The sequence below is a fragment of the Aythya ferina genome (genome assembly GCF_964211825.1).
Source record: "Aythya ferina genome assembly, chromosome: 5".
Lineage (NCBI taxonomy): Eukaryota > Metazoa > Chordata > Aves > Anseriformes > Anatidae > Aythya > Aythya ferina.
In genome coordinates this window covers 11,963,974-11,981,639 of record NC_140301.1, presented here as the reverse complement: position 1 = coordinate 11,981,639, position 17,666 = coordinate 11,963,974, and the positions used below count along the sequence as shown (strand labels likewise).

The 17,666-nt window shown below is 68.6% G+C and overlaps 2 protein-coding genes across 3 annotated transcripts; both read right to left on the bottom strand.

The window, feature by feature from the left end:
- Window positions 1-1,496: 1,496 nt before the first annotated feature.
- Window positions 1,497-11,345, bottom strand: TNKS1BP1 (tankyrase 1 binding protein 1). Of its 2 annotated transcripts, XM_084522032.1 has the most exons (13): window positions 11,279-11,345; window positions 10,846-10,926; window positions 10,108-10,235; window positions 9,277-9,922; window positions 8,453-8,525; window positions 6,419-7,687; window positions 4,175-5,985; window positions 3,425-3,761; window positions 3,101-3,233; window positions 2,870-3,009; window positions 2,534-2,700; window positions 2,005-2,079; window positions 1,497-1,852 (listed from the first exon to the last, which is right to left on the bottom strand). In XM_084522032.1, exons 3-12 carry the CDS (start codon window positions 10,190-10,192, stop codon window positions 2,019-2,021), a joined length of 4,722 nt encoding a protein of 1,573 aa, XP_084378158.1. In that variant the 5' UTR covers window positions 10,193-10,235; window positions 10,846-10,926; window positions 11,279-11,345; the 3' UTR covers window positions 1,497-1,852; window positions 2,005-2,018. The 2 variants fall into 2 exon arrangements, with proteins under 2 accessions (XP_084378158.1, XP_084378159.1); XM_084522033.1 differs by lacking the exon at window positions 11,279-11,345 and having other exon boundaries at window positions 3,425-3,758; window positions 10,846-10,982.
- A 643-nt stretch (window positions 11,346-11,988) lies between these two features.
- On the bottom strand, window positions 11,989-17,662 carry SSRP1 (structure specific recognition protein 1). The gene is made up of 16 exons (XM_084522031.1): window positions 17,475-17,662; window positions 17,026-17,211; window positions 16,725-16,830; window positions 16,038-16,228; window positions 15,721-15,951; window positions 15,523-15,626; window positions 15,301-15,429; window positions 14,988-15,209; window positions 14,836-14,908; window positions 14,222-14,360; window positions 14,025-14,070; window positions 13,483-13,606; window positions 13,100-13,270; window positions 12,805-12,896; window positions 12,491-12,674; window positions 11,989-12,404 (listed from the first exon to the last, which is right to left on the bottom strand). Exons 1-16 carry the CDS (start codon window positions 17,526-17,528, stop codon window positions 12,336-12,338), a joined length of 2,121 nt encoding a protein of 706 aa, XP_084378157.1. The 5' UTR covers window positions 17,529-17,662; the 3' UTR covers window positions 11,989-12,335.
- Between the last annotated feature and the right edge of the window lie 4 nt (window positions 17,663-17,666).

Here is a 17,666-nt window from a genome sequence, read left to right as displayed (position 1 = left end):
TTAGACCCTTGGTATTGCCAGAAACTGCTACAAAGGGAGATGTTCCAGCCCGGGTAATGAAGATCACTATTAATAACAATCCCCACTATTTTTGTCTTCTGTGGGTAGCGCAGGAGAACAGGTAACCCTTTGCAGCCTGGCGAAGGCGATGCCTGGCCGAAAAGCAGTGGATGGGGAGGGAGGGGGCTGAGCAGTGCCCCCGCTGCTCCCTCTGTCCCACCGGGGGACAGCAGGAATGTGCAGAGCGGCCTCGGGGGGAAGGGGAAGCAGGAGGAGCTGAGCCCACGGTGAGGGGCTGTGTGAGGACTGGTTTTCTCCTGCTGGGTGCTGGGCTCAGACGCCTGCAGCCCCATCTGCGAGCCCATCAGGTAACCTTGCTCTTAGTCCCCCTAATTCGCGAGGCTCCGTAGCCGGAGCTGAAGTGCTGGAGCAAATCCCACATCCCTGTGGCAGCACGGGGAGGCTCGGAGGGGGCAGCGACAACTGGATGCAATCAGAGATAAGCAGCTGAGATTCCTCTGCAATTCAGCAGGAGCCGGAGCATCTGCCGGCCCCAAGCCCCTGATAAAGCCGAGGGCTCAGCGGCACCAGGGGCGAGGAGACCTCAGCTCTGCTAACAGCTGAAAGCTGTCCCAAGGCATGCCGTGGCTCAGGGCACCCGTGGGGACGTAGAACCCATTAATAGCCACCCAGTACCCAAAAACCTCCCTCTGGCTCGGACCAGGGTGCTGTCCCCATGTGATGTTTGTCCCAGCCCGCACAAAAACCTTGCATGTGTGTGGCAGAGGGCCCCGGAGCCAGGCTGGCAGTGCCCTGTGCAGCTCCAGGGGGGCACTCAGCGCTGCCATGGGGCCGAGCTCCCCACGTACCCAAACGGCGTGCCAGGAAGAGCAGAGCTGGACTGTACCCCGGCACGGGATTTGGTGACTTCCTCCGAAGTCGCTTGGAGTTACTCATATCCTACCAGGGAAGCAACAGCTCCTTGGCTCCATCTCTCCATCTGTCTCTCCCCCTTTCCGCTAGGCTCTGCCGGGAAGAAACCGCTTGGGGTTCTTCACGGCGGGGAGGGGACAGGGCCCGGGGCACAGCCAGCTCTGGGAGGGGAGCAGGGAGTGCATTTTGCAGGAGAAGGTGCCCGGGGAGACTCAAACTCTTTCAGTCTTCCCTGGGATTGCACAGGGAAAGAAATCCCAGCAGGAACACAGGCACAAGCAGCTCGGCTGGGATTGCGGCTGGACTCACAGACGGAGGCTGGGTTCCTGGGTTTCTCAGGAAGGTTTGGGGCCAGGACTGTCCCTCCAGGCAGGCTGCAGGGACTTGGGGACAGTGGAGGTGTCCCCAGGCACCCCCCACACACGGCGCTGAGCTCCCCACGCCGGCTGCAGGCATGCGAGGGCAGAGAGCTCCTCCTGGTGGCTGTCCCCGCAGCATGGGGACAGGGACACCCCCTTCCCCGAGCCCCAGGGAGCCCGCAGAAGAAGGAAGGACACCCCGAGAACCAACCAACAAAGTTTTATTGTCCTGAAAAGTGGCACCAAAATAATGACCTGCTGCTCTTGGTCTGGAGGGTGGTAGGAGGGTGACGGGGAGGGAACGGGGCTTGTGGGTTTCCACCGCCGCCCCCAGCCCCCGGGAAATGTGGGGGGCTGAGGGGGTGGGCAGAGGAAGAGAGACCCCCGGGGAGTCCCTCGGGGCTCGGAGGGGGGCGGGAGGTGAGTGGGGAGGGACCCTGCGAGCATCATACAAAGTGCATAGATGTGTGTGTGTGTGTCCTGCCTCGGGGAGGGGGCGAGCTGCTCCGGGGGGAGCTGGCCGGGAGCCTCCCGGGGGCCACGCTGGCAGGAGAGCGAGCCTAAAAAAGAGACACGGGGAGGGGGGAGACACGGTCAGGAGCCAGGCAGGGAGCCCCAGCCCCTGGGGGGACCCGGAGCCGAAGGGATGTCCCCTCTGGCCCTCATCCCAGCCGTCCCCGCGGTGTCACCCCCGTTCCATGCCGGTACTCACCCCGTGGGATCAGCTCATGATTTCTTCTTCTTCAGCTTCAGCGCTTGCAGCCAGTGTGGCGGGGAGCCGTCCGACCTGGGAGGATGGAGCTGCATCACCAAAATCCCCCCGAAACGTGCCCAAAGCCCTGGGGGCTTCTCCCAAAGCCCTGGGGGGACCCGGTCCTGCTGCCAGAGGGGCTGGGCAGGCAGGGAGCCGGGCTGCGGCCAGCTGCGGAGGCAGCCTCCAAGCTGTGGCTTTAAGGGCTTCGTCCCAAGCACTGTTTAGGGTGGAGCAGCTCAACTCTCCCAGGCAACGGGGCCTTGGGAATGCCGGTCCCAGCAAGCCTCCCTCCCCGCTCCAGTTCCAGCCCCGAGGCCGGCTGCCAGCAGCAGAAACACCAGCCCGGGGCACCGGGTTCCTTGGGGCCGTGGGACGCCAGCACGGCCCCACAGGCACCTTGGCACGTCCACCCCGCACCCCACAGGTCCCCATCACACCCACAGGGGGATTTCACACCCCTTTCCCCCCCAGGACCCCCGGCACTCACCCTGAGGACTTGTCCGGCTTGGGGGGCAGCGCCAGGGGCTTTCCCCCCAGGCCGGGGATCTTGCAGGACTTGGAGCGCTGCACGTGGGGGTCCTTTGGGGGGGCTGCCTTGCTGTCTGCTGGCAGCGCCCCCTCCTCAGCAGAGCGGTTTCGGCCCCTCAGCTTGGCCTGGGCATGAGGGGTGCAGTCAGAGGGGTGCTCCCCGCCGCCCCCAGGGCCCCCCGTCGCACCCTTTTCCCTCCCCAGCCACCCCAATATCCACACGCTGCCTCCATGGAGGGATCAGGTCCCCTCCTCCCGGCGGGGACACGTCCCTGGGGTCCTGCCAGGCCCGTACCTTGAGGGCAGACGTGTTGAGGCCGGGGAAGAGCGGCACCTTGACGCCTTTTCCCGACGGGGACGCTCGCACCCGCCGGCTCTTGGGCTCCTCTGCTGCCTCCTCGTCGGAGGACGCGGCCGCACGGGCTGGACGGGGCTCTGTGGGGACAGCACGGCCGTGAGGCGCCTCTGCCAAAGCCACAGCACCCCAATGTCCCTGCCCCGCCGTCCCCAGCCGCAGGGATCTGACCTGTGGAGTCCTGGAAGATCCAGCTGTCCCCCTCGGAGGTGGCCCCGGGGCGGAGGGCGGGCGCCCGGTGCCTCCGCTTGCGGCCCAGGCTGGCTTTGCTGCGGTACACCGTGCTGTCCAGGACCTCCGTGTCCTGCACAACCCACGGGGGGAAGGTCAGCGCCCAGCACGGGGGGTCCCAGGACCCCCCCATCCATCCCACGGGGCTTTATGGCCCCCCAGGGCAGCAGTGACCCTACAGCGCAGGGCAGCCCGGTGCCCACAGCGCAATGGGATTGGGGCTGCCACGAGGAGGGGGTCAGCAGCTTCCCCCCACCCACTCACCTCCAAAAAGGTGAATTCCTGCCCGGAGAGCTCCGCAGGTCCCTCGGGCTGAGCGGGTTTTTCCTCGCTGCTCTGCGGTCTCTTCCCATCCGGGTGCTCCCAGGGGGTCTCCTCCTGGCTCCCCGCTTCTGGGGGGGTCCCGCCACCAGCCTCTGGCAGCAGGGGGGCTGCAGCCACGTCCCCGTCCTCTGCGGGGCTGGGCTCGGCCTCGTCCTCGTCCTCATCCTCATCCCGGGGGGGCTCTGAGGCTGGGGGCTGGGAGCTCGGCCCCGTGGGCTCAGCATCGGCACCCAAGAGTGGGCTGGGGTCCGAGAGGTGGGTGTCCATGGGGGTCCTGCTGGGGGAGACGAGAGGAGAGCCCGCAGTTCCCCCAGCTGCAAGGAGGAAGGCAAGGAGGGTCCCCGACTCGCAGGGGACTCAGGTCACCGCTCCCCACCGGGTTTTATGGGGGCAGGGGTGCAGAGAAAGGGGTCAGACCCCCCCAGCGCTCTCACAGTCCCAGGCAAAGGTGACCAAGGGGCAGGAGGAGGAGGATGGGGGCCACTCACAGCCCTCCTGCCTGGCAAAACAGCCCCAGGGATGTGGTGGAGAGGGGCAGAGGAGACAGTGATCCCCAGAGGATCCTCCCGATCCTCGCCTTCAGCCTGGCTGAGATGAGGCTGCGAGGTTCCCTCAGCTTGGCCACACGAGGGCACGGAGCTAAACTCTGCCAGATCCTCCAAATCCCCCCCCCGCCAGCTCCCTCCTTACCCTGGTGCCGAAGCCCCGTGGTCTCCTGGGCTCGGCTCCCCGGCACCGAAATCCCGGCTGCGTGCGGCGCAGCGGGCGTCGAAGGCGCTGGCCCACTCCTGGCGCCTGGCCTCAGCCTCGCTCAGCTCCGTGCTCCATCTGCCTGCCTCCTGGGGCTGCCTCCAGCCTGCTTCCTCCTCCTCCTCCTCATCCTCCTGGGGCTGTGCGGAGCTGCCCGGGGCTGCCCCCTCCTCATCCCAGGCCATCTGTCCCGGTCCACCATCACCGGTACCGGCGGTAGGAGCCGAGGGGAGGTCGCCGTGCCAGCCTCCCGGGGGCTCCCCGCGCTCCTGCAGGTCCCCAGGGCTCATTTCGGCGCTCCAGGACATGGGGCCTCCTTCTGTAGTGCTGGCGGGGTCAGGCCCCTGCTCCATCCCAATGGCACCGAACTGGTTACGGTGCTCAGCTGCCCCGCGGCACAGCTCCTCCATCCAGCCCACGGCGCCGCTCTCCTGCTGCTCGCTGCTGCCCCAGCCCGGCTCCGGGGCCGGGTGCCCGGGGGCAGAGGAGCCGGGCAGCTCTTCTGTTCTGACCCCAAAGGCACTGCCCGCTTCTGTCTGGGCTGTGCCGCGTTCTCCAGCCCAGCTCAGCCGGCTGGGGCCGAATTCTTCCTTCCTGGTGGCCACGGAGCCGAACTCGCTGGCCCACACTGGCCTGCCGGGGCCGAACTCCCTGTCCTGGCTCTCCATGGCCCTGCTGCTGTACTCATCGTCCCAGGCCGGCCTGCTGGGGCTGAACTCCCTCTCCTGGGTCTCCTCCTCTCCGGCGCCGTAGCCGCTGCCTTCAGCCGGCCTGCTGGGGCTGAACTCCCTGTCCTGGCTCTCCATGGCCCTGCTGCTGTACTCGCTGTCCCAGGCGGGCCTGCTGGGGCTGAACTCCCTGTCCTGGCTCTCCATGGCCCTCGTGCTGTAGTCGCTGCCTTCAGCCGGCCTGCTGGGGCTAAACTCCCTGTCCTGGCTCTCCATGTCTTGGGTGCTGTATTCGCCAGACCAGGCGGGCCTGCTGGGGCTGAACTCCCTGTCCTGGCTCTCCATGTCTTGGGTGCTGTATTTGCTGTCCCAGGCCGACCTGCTGGGGCAAAACTCCTTCTCCAGGCTGCCGGCGTCCCCGGTGCTGGATCTGCCAGCCCAGCCCAGCGTCAAGTCCTCGTCCTTGCTCTCAGCATCCCTGCTGCTGTATTTGCTGGCCCAGTCTGCGCCCAGCTCCCTGTCCTTCATCTCGGCGTCGCCGGTGCCGTACTCGCCGGCCCACACGGGTGCGAGCTCCCCGGCTGGGCTCTCCAGGTCCCCAGAGCCGTACCTGCCAGCCCAGCTGGGCTGCCTGGAGCTCAGCTCTTTGTCCTCCTGCTGGCCCACGCCGTAGCTCCTGCTCCACTCAGTCTTCCCAGAGCTCGCCTCCTCTCTGCCGCCGGCACCGTCCAAGCCGTAGCCGGTGCCCCAGCTGGCTTTGCCAAAATCTTGGTCCTGCAGGCAGCTTTCCCCCAGGCTGTGGGGTTTGGGCCAGGTGCCGCAGCCCAGCCCCGCGTCCCCCAGCAGCTCTGTCCCTTTGTAACTGCTGCTCCAGTCCCTCTCGGCGGCGCCGAAGGCCCTGTCCTGCCGCTCCACGTCCCCCACGCTGTGCCCGGTGTCCCAGCTGGATTTGGTCCCCACCTCGCCGGGCCAGTCCCTGTCTCTGGCCACAGCCTCGTGGCTCCAGTCAAAAGCAGCAGCCCGCTGGGACCTCCCGATGCCAAATTCGCTGCACAGGTCCTTCCGCGACCAGCCCAGCAGGTCCTGGGGGAAAGGGAGCCAGAAAAGCAGAGAGAGCGTCAGAGAAACACCGCGGGGGGCGAGCGGCCACCCTCAGCACCCCTCCCGGAGCGAGCCCAGCGCCCACCACCCGCAGCCGCTGCACCCACCCAGGGCTCCTCCGAGCCCCGCGTGCTCTGAGCCCTCCCCAGCTCGTCGCGCAGCCGCAGGTTGGCCAGCAGCCTGCGCAGCACGGCCGCGGTGCCCGGCTCGGCCATGGCTCTCCGTGCCGGCGCACGCGGCGGGGCTCCCGGCGCCCGGCCCCACCCCGGCTCTCCCCGCTCAGCCTCCACCCAACCCGTTGGACGGCTCCGACGCAGGGAAAAAAAAAAAAAAAAGAAGAAAAAAAAAAAAAAAGCAGAAGCACGCAGCCGGGTTTTAACCCTTGCTGCCTCGCCTCCTTCCCTTGAGTCCTCACCTCCGAGCCGTCGGCCTGCGCTGAGCCGCGTCCCGCTGCCTGAGCCCCCGGCGATGCCAGCAGCTCGGTCAGCCAGCCCGGGTCGGGGTGGGTGTCGGGAGCCCTGGAGGAGCCTTCCTCCCGGCCCGGCCCGCCGGGGCCCTGCAGGTTGGAGGCAGAGCCGCCCGCTGACCCCGGCTCCCAGCAGGATTCGGCCTCCGGAGAGGCTGCATCCGCCCGGGTGGCCTCCACAGGGGGCTGGGGCTCAGCGGGGTCCTGCTCGGGCTCTGTGACGTGCAGCACGGTGCTGTTCCACTCTGCCTCCTCCTCCTCCTCCTCCTCCTCCTCTTCCTCTGCCGAGCCCTCAGCCTCCAGCTTGGCTACGGGCCCCCCCGGGCACGGATCCCCCTCCTCCAGCCAGCCGCCAGCCCCGTGGGATCCACCGTCCCCTCGGGAGCCCGCAGCCTCCCCGTCCGACCCGTTGTCCTCTTCGGAGAGCCCCGAGTCGGCCGCCTCCCGGATAGGGGAGCTGGGGGGGGACGGCAGCCCCCTGCCCCCCCGGGAGGGGAACGTCCACTCGAAGGAGTGCGAGAGGCTCCAGCTGGACTCGCTGCCCAGCGAGCGCTGTGCTGCCGGCTCCCCGGGCTGGGGCAGGGCGCTCAGCGAGCCCCCCAGCTCCCCCATGCCCTGCCCTTCGCTGGGGGGGGGCCGCAGGACCCCCTCGGAGCAACGTCGGAGCCCCGAGTCCCTGCTGGGGGGAGGGAGGCTGAAATCGGGACCCTCGGGGGACCGCGGGGACGTAGGGGAGTCATCGGGTCCCTCCGGGGAGCCCGGGGGACGAGAGGCTCTGGAAGGGGGCTCTGGGGAGGGGCTGGGGGGGGATGGGGGCTCGGCGGCAGCCTCGGGGGAGCCGGGGGGGTAGGTGGCTCGGGGGGGCAGCTGGGGGGTGCCCGGTGTTGGGGGGCTGGAGGTGGCGGGGGACCCTTCACTGGGGGTGTGTGGGGAGCCGGGGGAGCGGGAGGCAGCGGGCTGGGCTTCGGCCGGGGCGCCCGGAGCCTGGATGGAGGCAGCGGGGAGATCCTGGGCCGGGGGCTGAGCGGGGGAACTGGGGGAGCCGGGGGCCAGGGTGGGGGAGCCGGGGGGCAGCAGCTCCGGGGGGGCTTCGGGAGAGCCGGGGGCCAAGGCGGAGGGCTCGGCGGGCTGGAAAGGGGCGCCCGGGGCTGGAGGCGGGCAGGAGGGGGGTCTCGGGGAGCCGGGGGGTCCGGGGGTGCCCAGCTGGAGAGAGGAGAGCTGCGGAAAGAACGGGGTGGGGGGCACGGGGAGGGGGCACAGTCACTCAGGAGGAACCCCCCGGGCATCTCGCCCCGTTCCCAAAACCCCGTCCCCTCCAAATCCCGGGGCAGGAGGCGCCCACGCTTCCTGCCAGCTCCGGGGCCGCTTCCTGCCTGACTCAGCCTCGGCTGCTCCCCGTGGGCCCCGGCCCCGCTCCGTGCCCCGTGGGCAGGGCCAGGCAGCACCCAGAGCCCCCCCAGAGCCCCTGCCCCTGCCCCAGCCCCCCGCCAGAGGCGTGCAGAGAGACACGGAGAGGAAGACCCGAAGCGAGAGGAAACAGAAACGCCCCCAGCCCCAACCCGCACCCCCCGGGGCACGCCAGCACCGCCCTGGCACCGAGGGCCCGGCCCTGCCTGTGGCCAGCAGGGTTCCTTCTCCTCCCCCCCGGCCCCGGCACGCCGCTCGGTGTCCCCGCCACCACCCAAAATCCTGGCTGGTGACTCACGGCTGCTCCTCGTCCCCACCTCGGCACCGCGGCGGGGCTGGCACCTGCCGAGCCCGCCCCAGGAGCCTGGCACCCCGAGCACAGGGGGGAGCAGGGGGGAACCCGCCTTCCCCCAAGGGATGCGGGGAGGGATGGAGGGAGGGGGCTGAGCACCAGAAAGGAGGAAGGAGAGACACGCACCCCGCAGAGAGGGAGCCCCGGAGGAGACAGGAGAGCCCCAAAGGAGAGAGCCCAGGAGCGGAGCAGCCGCGGCACAGGAGGGGGCGGCGAGAACTCACGTCAGGGGGGGACGGCGGCCTCCAGAGTCGGCGGGGGTCCCCGGCACAGCTCAGGCCGGCTGGGGAGGAGCCGCTGCTGCGGGGAGACGGGAGGGTGGGTGAATGCCACGGGCACCCCGCTCTCCTCTCCCACCACCAGCCCCACCGGCCCCAACCCATCCCCGCGGGGCGAGCTGCAGCCACCCCTCATTCCCTGCCGGGTTCAGTCAGGGGGTCGATTGCAGAAGGGAGGGGGGAGAACGGGCTGCAAAGCCCTCGCTGGGAAGTTTTTCATCCTTCGCAGAGCGAGTTTCTCACACTCTGGATGAAAATAGCCCCTGCCCTGCTCCCAGAGGTGCCCGGCTTGCGGGAGCACGGCCAAGGGCTGGCTCGCCACCAGCCCGTCCCGCAGCCAGGAGTCCCAAAGATCCAGCGCCTCTGCCCCGGCGTGGACCAGCAGGAAAAAAAAAAAACAACGAGGGTGGGAAAAAGGGAGAAAAAGGAGCGTTTCCCAGGGGCAGCGAGCCCCCGAAATGCCCTGCTCGGGCAGCGGCAGGGCGGGCTGGCAGCTCTCCCAGCCGGCAGAGGGCTGCGAGCACGGTTCCTTAACCGGGCCAGCCCGTTCCTGCGGTTTCCACAAACCACCGGGGCTGTCGCGGGTGACCCAGCCTTCCCACGAAGGCAGCTCAAGGCACTGTTGGTTAGGAGGAACCCCGGCCTCGTGCCGGAGCCCAGACCTCAGCTCCCTCCCAGCCCCGTTATTCCCTTCCCATCGCGCGCGGCGCCGCCCCCAGCCCACGGCCCCACGGCCCCTCGTCCCCAGGGAGCGGCCCCGCGCCCCTCACCTCATTTCAGCCACTGAACTCCTCTCGCCCCCCGTCCCCGGCTCCCCCCCGGCATGCTGAGGGGGCTGCAGGGCTTCACTGGGGGGGGCTCCCTCCGCCTCCCCGCCGGGGCGCCTCCTGAAGACGGCGGCGAAGGGCTTGGAGCCGAAGCGGCTTGGAGAGGCGGCGTCGGGGCAGAAGGGAGAGAGCCGGGCCCGCTCGGGGCTTCCCGGGCCCTCCTTGCTGTCCATTTTGGCCAGGATCTCCTCCACCGTGGTGCCCGGGAAGCGCTCCGGCTTGGCTGCCACGGGCACCGGGGTCACCTTAAAGGGAGCCGGGCCCTTGCGGGAAGGCGTCGGGGGGGCCGCAGGCGCCTCGCCGGCGGGGCTCGCACCCGGGTCTTCGGGGGCCGAGGGCGGCGGGGAGGGGAGCCCCTTCCCGTTGGGGGTCTCGGGAGACTTGAGGGTGAAGGAGGGGCGCCTGAGGGCCCCCCCGGAGCTGCCCCCGCCGTAGGGCTGGGGCCCCGCCAGGCGGTTCATCTTCTCGGCCGAGGGCAGCTCGGGGCGAGGGTGCCGCGGGGCCGGCGGCGGGTGAGGCTTGGCGGGCACGGACGGCTTGGGCAGCACGCGGGGCTTGGGCCGGATGGGAGGTTTGGGGCGAGCGGTGCCTGCGGGAGGGAGACACGGAGAGAGACGGCATGTTACAGAAACCCTACAGCCCCGAGAAAGGCCCTAAAGCGCTGACAGAAACCCTACAGCCCCGAGAGATGCCCTGCTCCAGGCTGAGGGCAGCACAACCCAGGTGTGAGCGGGTGTGGGTAAGGGGCCGGGCTGGTGCCCGAGGGGCTCTCACCTTTCTCGGGGCTGCCGGCCGCCAGTCCTGCCCCCCCCGAGGCGCAGGGCAAGGGGGGGTGCAGGGGCTGGGGCTGGGAGGCCATGGCGGTGGCTGGGGCCGGGCAGATCTCAGCGCGCGGTCAGCCCCTGGGGGAAGAGAAAAGGGAGAAGCGTTACGGGGGGTGGGGGAAAAAAAAACAGCGCCTGGGCTATCCGCCGGGGCCCACGGCCCCTAAAACCTCCCGGATCCTGCCCCGGCACCACGCCAGCCCCGCCGGGCACCTGCAGCAGCGCCCACGCCGCGTGCCAGCCTGCTATCGCGCTGCCCGGCCCCGTGCCCGCCCTTGGCACAGCCGGGGCACCCCGGCAGCTGCTCCCCACGCCCCAAATCACCACCGGGTCCCCACAGGTCCCCCTATTCGCCCTACAACACCCCCACCTGCTCGCGCCACCCCGTTTTCTCCCCCACTGCCCCCAAACCCTTCGGGCAGGCCCTGTGGGGTACGTCACACCGCGAGGCGCCCGTCCCAGCCCCAAAGCAGCAGCGTGGGGGCAGCGTGCCGGCCCCCAGCCCCCTCCCCGACACCGCAGGCCTGCCGCCAGCCCCCCGGCACCCGCACCGAGCCCCCCAGCGCCCCGACCCCGTGCCGTGGGCTCCGCCAGGCACCGCTGGCACGGAGGCGGGTTAAGGGGTGCCCCATGGCGGGGGTGCCCATGGGGCAGGGGGTGCCCATGGGGCAGGGGGTGCCCCCCTCACCTTCCCCTCTGCGGCCTCATGTCCGGGCCGGGGGGCGCGGGGGCTCCTGGGGCTCGGGCCGCTGCGGTGACTCAGGGTGCGCTGCGGGGACAGGAAAAACTCGCTCCCTGCCTCCTCCTCCGCTCCTCCCGGCCCTGCCCTGCCTCCCCCCCCCCATCCCTCCTCCTCCTCCTCCTCCTCCTCCTCCTCCTCCTCCTCCTCCTCCTCACTCCCCCCCCATTCACCCCACACCCCCCCATCCCCCCCCCGCCCCTTTTAGCCCCCCATCTCCCCCCGCCCTCCCCCTGGGGCCCAGCCGGCGCTGCGGAGCCCACATCTGGAAGACATCTCCCCCCCCCAGCCCCAGCCCCAGCCCCTCCCCAGCCCTCCTCCCTCCGCCATCTTCCCCCCCCCTTCTTCCCTCCCCCCCCCCGTGCCCCCTTCCCTTCCCCACCCGGCGGCAGCCCCGGGCCCAGCTCCCGGTGGCGAGGCCGGAGGGCGGAGAGGAAGGGCCGGGGGGGGAGGAGGAGGGGAGGGGAGGAAGAGGAGGGGAGGAAGAGGAGGGCAAGGGGCGCCCCCCCCCCCCCTTCTTCCCCCTTCCCCCATCCCCCGGGCCCCGCTCCCGTCGCCATGGCAACGCGGGCAGGCCTCGGGCCGTCGCCATGGCAACGCGCCCCCCCCCCGTTGCCATAGCGACCCTCCCGGAGCCCCCCGCTGATGAATATTCATGAGCTCGGCCACGCCCACACACAGACCACGCCCACTCCTCCCCGCGGGGTGCGGCCGCGGCGCCGCGTGGCGGGGAGCGCCGGGGGGCGGGGCTAAAGGGGCGGGACCATAGAGACGCGCTACCATAGAGACTAAGAGGGGAGGGAAAGGGGGGGGGGGGGGGGACGGCGCCATGTTGAGGCCGCGCGGTCCTCCGAGCCTCCCTCAGGGCCTCCAGCGCGCCGCCCAGTGCCCGTAAATTGGCGTTTGGCGGTAGCTAATAACGGCTGCAACGGGCCCTCCCCGGGGAGCCTCGGGTGGAGGCTGGGAGGCGAGGCCGAGAAACGGAGGCGCGAGGCCAGGAAGCGAGGCCGGGGCCCACTGAGGCCTCCCCGCGCCTCAGGCCGCAGCGCCCGGCCTCCCGCCCCCCGCCACAGCCAGACGCAGGGCCCCGGCCGCTGTTTGTTGTTTTTTTTTTATTCAAGGCGAATGGACCCAAGATACAAAACGGAACCAACAAAAAGAGAGAGAGCAAACCAAACCCGAGCGGTTAAAAAAAAAATCATCACTGGGTGAGGAGCGGGGCTGAGGCTCCGCGCCCCCGCCTCCCGCCCCGGCCAGGCACTGAGGGCACGGGGCTGGGTGGGCGCCCTCCTGCCCTGCCCTGCCCTGCCCCTGCCCCTGCCCCTGGCCCTGGCCCTGAGCGGAGGCCGGGAGGGGCAGGCGCCCGCTGCAGCCCCGCAGCCCAGCCCCTCGGTCCTCCCGCTGATCTGGGAACCAGCCTGGAGCCAGCGGGGACAGCGCTAATCCGAGCCCGAGGCGGAATCCTCCGAGCTGGCGGGGGGGCTGGCGCCTCCCTCCTCCTCCGAGTCCTGCGGGAACAAGAAGGGGGCGTCAGGGGGGCGAGCGGAGCACCCCGCTGGTGCCGGGCTCTCCCCCACCCTGCTGTGGGGCCTACCTCCTTCTTGCTCTCCGCGGAGGAGCTCTCGTCGCTGGAGACGAATTCCTTGCTCTTGAAGCTCTCGCTCAGGCTCTTGGCAGAGGACTTGGTGGAGGACGAAGACCTGGAGGCAGCGCCCTTCTTCTCCGCTTTCCCCTTCATCTGCTTCTCCTGCTTCTTCTTCTTCTTTTTAGACCTCTCCCTGTGACAGACATAAGGGATATGAGCCTAACCTTGCCGAGAGAGAGGCCCAGCCACCGTGAAGGCAGCAGAACTGGATCCCAGAGGCACGAAGCCCGGCCGCCGCCCTCCTGCCTGCTCAGCACACTCACGTCTTGGAGCTCTCGGACCTGCTGCCCACGCTGTACTCCTTCATGGCCTTCTCGTAGTCCCTCCTGGCATCTTCTGCCTTGCGATCCCACTCCTGCAGCAAGCGCACGAGGTCAGCAGGGCCTTCTCCTGACCACGCTCAGCCCCACCAGTCCCCACCCCACTGCTGTTACACCTCCCCGCTGCTGAGATCAAGGGTCCTGAGGCCAAGGAAGAGCCAAGCAGGGCTCCTGGAGTCCACTCTTCCCCTCCTCGAGCAGCCATTCTCACCCCTTGCTTCTTTTCCGAGCGACCCACCTCTTTCTTCTCCTTGGACATGGCTTTCCAGAGCTCCCCAGCCTTCTTGGACAGGTCCGTGATGCTGATGCCGGGGTGGTCGGACTTGATCTTCTCGCGGTTGGCGTTCAGCCAGAGCATGTAGGCGGACATGGGCCTCTTGGGGGCGTTGGGGTCTTTCCCCTTCTTGCTCTGGGCGGCAGGGAGTGGAGAGAACCAGCGTGAGAGCCTCCCAAGACCCCAAGCACTCGACCTTGCCTCATCTGCAGGGTGAGTACGAGCCCAAAGGAGGCAGAGCGTGGGCTTGGACAAGCAGCTCAGAGCTGGGTCCCTCAAAGGATCAGCGATCCACGCTCAGGGGAAGCGGGTCCCGCCCTGCAACCCCTCCAGCCACCCCCTCTCACCTCCACCTGCTTCTTGCGGGGCTTGCGGTCCTTGACGATCTTGGCCTTCTTGGCCGGCTTCTTCTCATCCCGGTCGCTGTCGCCGTCGCCGCTGGAGGAGCTGGCCGAGGCGTTGCTGTCAAACCTGCACGAGAAAACACGGATTCGGGAACAGCCTGAGCACGCGGCAAGGCCTGCCCCGAATCCTCCCAGCCCCCAGCAGGCTGCAGGCCGAGCTGAAGCTGTTGTGCTGGCACTCAGCAGCCCTCCGGGGGTTTTCCTTTACACGAACGTGGCTGATGCTTTCCTGACTTCCCGTAAACTTTGGGCATCAACGCCGCTCAGATCAACCCCTCCCCTCCCAACAGGGCAGGCGGTGCCCCCGAGCGCCTGTCAGCCCAGGGGTCAGCCCAGAAGCGTGCCCACGGCTCCAGAATTCAGGGCCGGGGATTTATAACAATCCTACCCGGACCTGGCGCTCCCCCAGCCCCGTCCCACCACTGCCCCGACACAAATCCCTTCCAAAAGCGAGCCCTGGAGACCCCTGCCCTGCCCCTACTCACTCTTCAGCCACGTCATCGTCCTCTTCGACAGGGTTGAAGGATTCATCTGGAAGGAGAGCACGGGGGGCAGGTCAGGATGGGACCGCTCAGGGCTCAGACCCTGCCCAGGAGCGGGGCAGGACGTAACCAGAGGGGGAAGAGGCCTGGGGACAGCCCCCCAGGGTGGCCCCTCACGCCCCCCCGGCCCCTGCACCCACCCGTCTCCTCCCCGGAGCCGTCGCTGCTGTCGTTGGCGTTCTCCTCGCGGATCTTGCCCTCCTCCTTCATCCTCTCCAGGTAGGCATCGTGCTGGTCCTCGTCGGAGTCGGCGTACTCGTCGTAGCTCTGCTTCATTCCCTGCGGGAGGGACGGAGTCAGAGCGCTCCCCGCGCCCCCCACGGCTGCACACACGCCACCTCTGGAAGCCAAAACCGCTGGGGTGCTCCGGGCAGGCCCCACACGCATGCACGGACACCCCCCGTGTCCCCTCCCCGTCAGGGAGCCAGGGATGGGGACAGCCAAGGTCCCCCAGGAGTGTTATCGGGGTTAGGGGGCCCCTCTCGCAACCCATGCTGGCGTTACTGGGTTTAGTCAGGGAGCACCACGGCCATGCAGAGGAAACCTGCACCAGGAGGAGGAAGAGGAGAGAGAGGAAGGGGAATCGCACGGACCTTTTTCCTCTACAAGGGCAAGGAAAGAAAAGAGAGGTGAAAAAAAAAGGGGAAAAAGAGGAGGAAAAAAAAAAAAAGCAGCAGAATCTCGGAGAAAAAGGCCGCGGCCCTGTCCCAGCCCGGCCAGCAGGGCGCAGAGGAGCGGGTCGGTGGGTGGGTACCTCCTTCAGGCCCCGGTTCTTGATGTTCAGCTTCTTGGCATTGACGAAGTCGAAGAGCTTCCCGTACTCCTCCCTGCGGGACACAGACAGGGCCTTGGGAAACCGCCCGGGGGCTTTGGGCCGAGGAGGGGCTGAGCCGGCCCCGTGCCCACCTCTCGATGCTGCTGAAGGTGTACTGCGTGCCCTGCTTGGTCTCGATCTCGAAGTCGAAGGAGCGGGTGGTGGTGGTGCCGCGGGCGAAGTTGACGAAGGAGATCTCGTCGAAGCGGATGTGCACGGGCGGCTTGTGCACGTAGATGAAGCCGCGCTCCAGCGGGTACAGCAGCCCCGAGCTGGCCTTGTAGGAGCAGGTGATGCACTGCGCTCCCGAGTGCCTGGGGGGGGCAAACGTGGCCACGTCGCAGCGCTTTGGGGGGCGAACACCCGAAATTTCCCCGCCCGCCCGAGGCCGCGGCGTGCCCTCACCCCTGGAAGTTGCCAGGCACGGTGATCTTGCGGTTGACCAGCGCCTTCATGACGCGGCTGACCATCTCGTAGAGGGAGCCGGACATGTTCTTGGTCAGCCGGCCCTCGAAGCGCTTCTCCACCTCCTCCCTGCGTGGAAAAAAGGAGGAGGAGGCTGAGGATTTGGGGCCGGGGGGTTCCTCGCCAGCCCCCGCGGCCCCCATAAGCAGGAGGGGAGCTCACTCGTTCATGTTGAGGGTCAGCGAGATGTCCTCGTCCTTGGAGAAGAGCAGGATGAGGAAGTGGTAGCGGGTCTGGCCCTGCTTTATGGGGGGATCCAGGCTGATCTGAAAGGACACGAGGAGCTGAGGACCACGAAACCCCAAAACCCATCGCCCTTCCCCGAGGGAGGACCCGCCGGCCCTGCCCCTCCCTCCTCACCACGAAGAACATCTGCCGCTGGTCCTTGTGTGGCAGCAGGAAGAGGCGCAGCACGGTGGTGTAGGGGATCTTGTAGTCGAAGGTCTTGCCGTGCAGGTGCAGGAAGGTGGGGTAGATGCGGATGTCGTAGCGCCCGCGGGGCGTCAGGCACTGCAGCTCCCGGAAGATGCAGATGGCATCGCCCGTGGCCTGGATCACGTCCGCCTTGGACAGGACGTTCTGCGCGAAGGCCTGCGAGGAAAAGGGATTCTCGGGCACGGATCCGGGCACCCGGAGACCCCCGGGGTGCTCCCTCCGTCCCCCAGCCCCCGGCTCACCTCCACGGGGTCCACGCCGTCCTCCTGGGTGGGGGGCACGTAGAAGCGCACCTCCATGAGCGAGACCTCGGCGTCGTCGTTCTGGTGGAACTCCAGCGTCACCTCGTTCTTGCCCGTGGTGCACTGCGAGACGTTGCTGAGGGGGATCTCGAACACCGGCTGCTCCCCGATGTCGAAGGAGAGGAGCTGCCCTGCACGGGGCCGGGGGGTGAGAACCCGAGGCCCACCCCGCGAGGCCGCTCTCCCCCCAGACCCAGCAGTGCCTCTCCCCTTCGCATTTCCACGCTTTCCACCACCATCCCCAGGCTTTCTCCTCCCAGCTGGGGCTCCGGAGGATGGCATTGACCAGAGATAAAAAGGAGGGATGTTTTTTTTCCCATTTTGCCCGCTCTCAGAGCAGGGAGGAGCACCCAGCAGCCCCCTCTGCCAGACACAGCTCCCATGCAGGCTTCTCCTTCACGCTGCGCATCCTCTGCCTATAAAACCTTCCCCCAGAGAATTTGGGATTTGCGTGGACATCTCCTGCTCTCCTGGGATGGAAGATGCCCAAAACCAGGGCTAGGAAGGGGACAGCTGCCCGGAGGAGCCCCCTGAAGCTGGGAGCTGCAGGAACAAGCACGGGGTGGGACGGGACCCCCCCGGCCCCACCGCCTGGAGGCAGCCCCTGCCCCAATTACCGCGACTCACCTCCGAACCTCACCGTGCCCCAGTTCCAGCCCTTCACGCACAGGTCCTTCTCCGCCAGCTCCAGGCGATAGTGGGCCTTGAAGAAATCCGACAGCTTGTCGAACTCCTGCCAACAGGGAACGCTGTCAGAGAGCCCCGCGGGCACCGTCCGGAGCCCCCACAGGGGACAGAGCCCCCGGAAACGAGGCAAACGGGGAGAAAAACGGGGGTCAGCTGTCGCTGGGGGGGAAGGGGGTGTTGTAGGGCGATGCCCGGACACGCAGAGGAGGAAGGCCGGGAGCAAACGGCGCCGGGGGCTCACCGATTCCCGGAACCCATCGTATTTGTAGACGTGGCCGTTCTTGGTGAGCAGCTTGAGGCCGTGGCCGAGGGCCACGCGGCGCCACACGCCCTCGGCCAGCTCCGAGGCCTGGATGTTGTCCACCTTCCCCGTCTTGCTGTTCTTGAAGATCACGCCCTGGCGGCTCAGCCGCAGCCGGCCGTCGTTCTGGGGGGGGAACGGGCATCAGGCTCCCCCCCGACACCCCCGGGGGCTGCCCCGCCGGGCACGGAGCCCCCCCCACGGGGCGACCTCCCCAAATCCCGGCAGGTTTTGTTCTCCACACGCCCCTGCCCACCCTCGTTTGGGGTTTGGGTGGCCCAAAACACCCCCAGGCGGGATGGACAGGGTGGGATTGGGGTGGGATTGGGGTGGGATTGGGGTGGGATTGGGGTGGGATTGGGGTGGGATGGGCCCCCCCCGCTGCTCACCATAGAGCCCTTCACCTCCTGGTAGATCTCGTTGAACTCCAGCGTGTCGGCCATGGCCAACGGGGCCGGGGGGAGCCGGCGGCGGCCCCGGGGGCTTTTTGGGGGGAGGAGGAGGGGGCCCGGGCCAGGCTCTGCTCAGATCCCCCCCGGGGGGGCCGGCATGCCCTGGCGCGGGGACGCTGAGCACTGAGG

What these genes read in the sequence shown, in the direction of transcription:
- TNKS1BP1 (XM_084522032.1), bottom strand. Translation starts at nt 10,192, where the DNA reads ATGGCCTCCCAGCCCCAGCCCCTGCACCCCCCCTTGCCCTGCGCCTCG. An exon ending in AGGAATTCACCTTTTTGGAG is followed by an intron (nt 3,234 to 3,424) that starts GTGAGTGGGTGG and finishes TGGGTTGTGCAG; the next exon opens with GACACGGAGGTCCTGGACAG. An exon ending in GATCTTCCAGGACTCCACAG is followed by an intron (nt 3,010 to 3,100) that starts GTCAGATCCCTG and finishes CTGTCCCCACAG; the next exon opens with AGCCCCGTCCAGCCCGTGCG.
- SSRP1 (XM_084522031.1), bottom strand. Translation starts at nt 17,528, where the DNA reads ATGGCCGACACGCTGGAGTTCAACGAGATCTACCAGGAGGTGAAGGGC. An exon ending in ACGATGGGTTCCGGGAATCG is followed by an intron (nt 16,831 to 17,025) that starts GTGAGCCCCCGG and finishes CCCTGTTGGCAG; the next exon opens with GAGTTCGACAAGCTGTCGGA. An exon ending in AGAACCGGGGCCTGAAGGAG is followed by an intron (nt 14,361 to 14,835) that starts GTACCCACCCAC and finishes TCCCTCCCGCAG; the next exon opens with GGAATGAAGCAGAGCTACGA.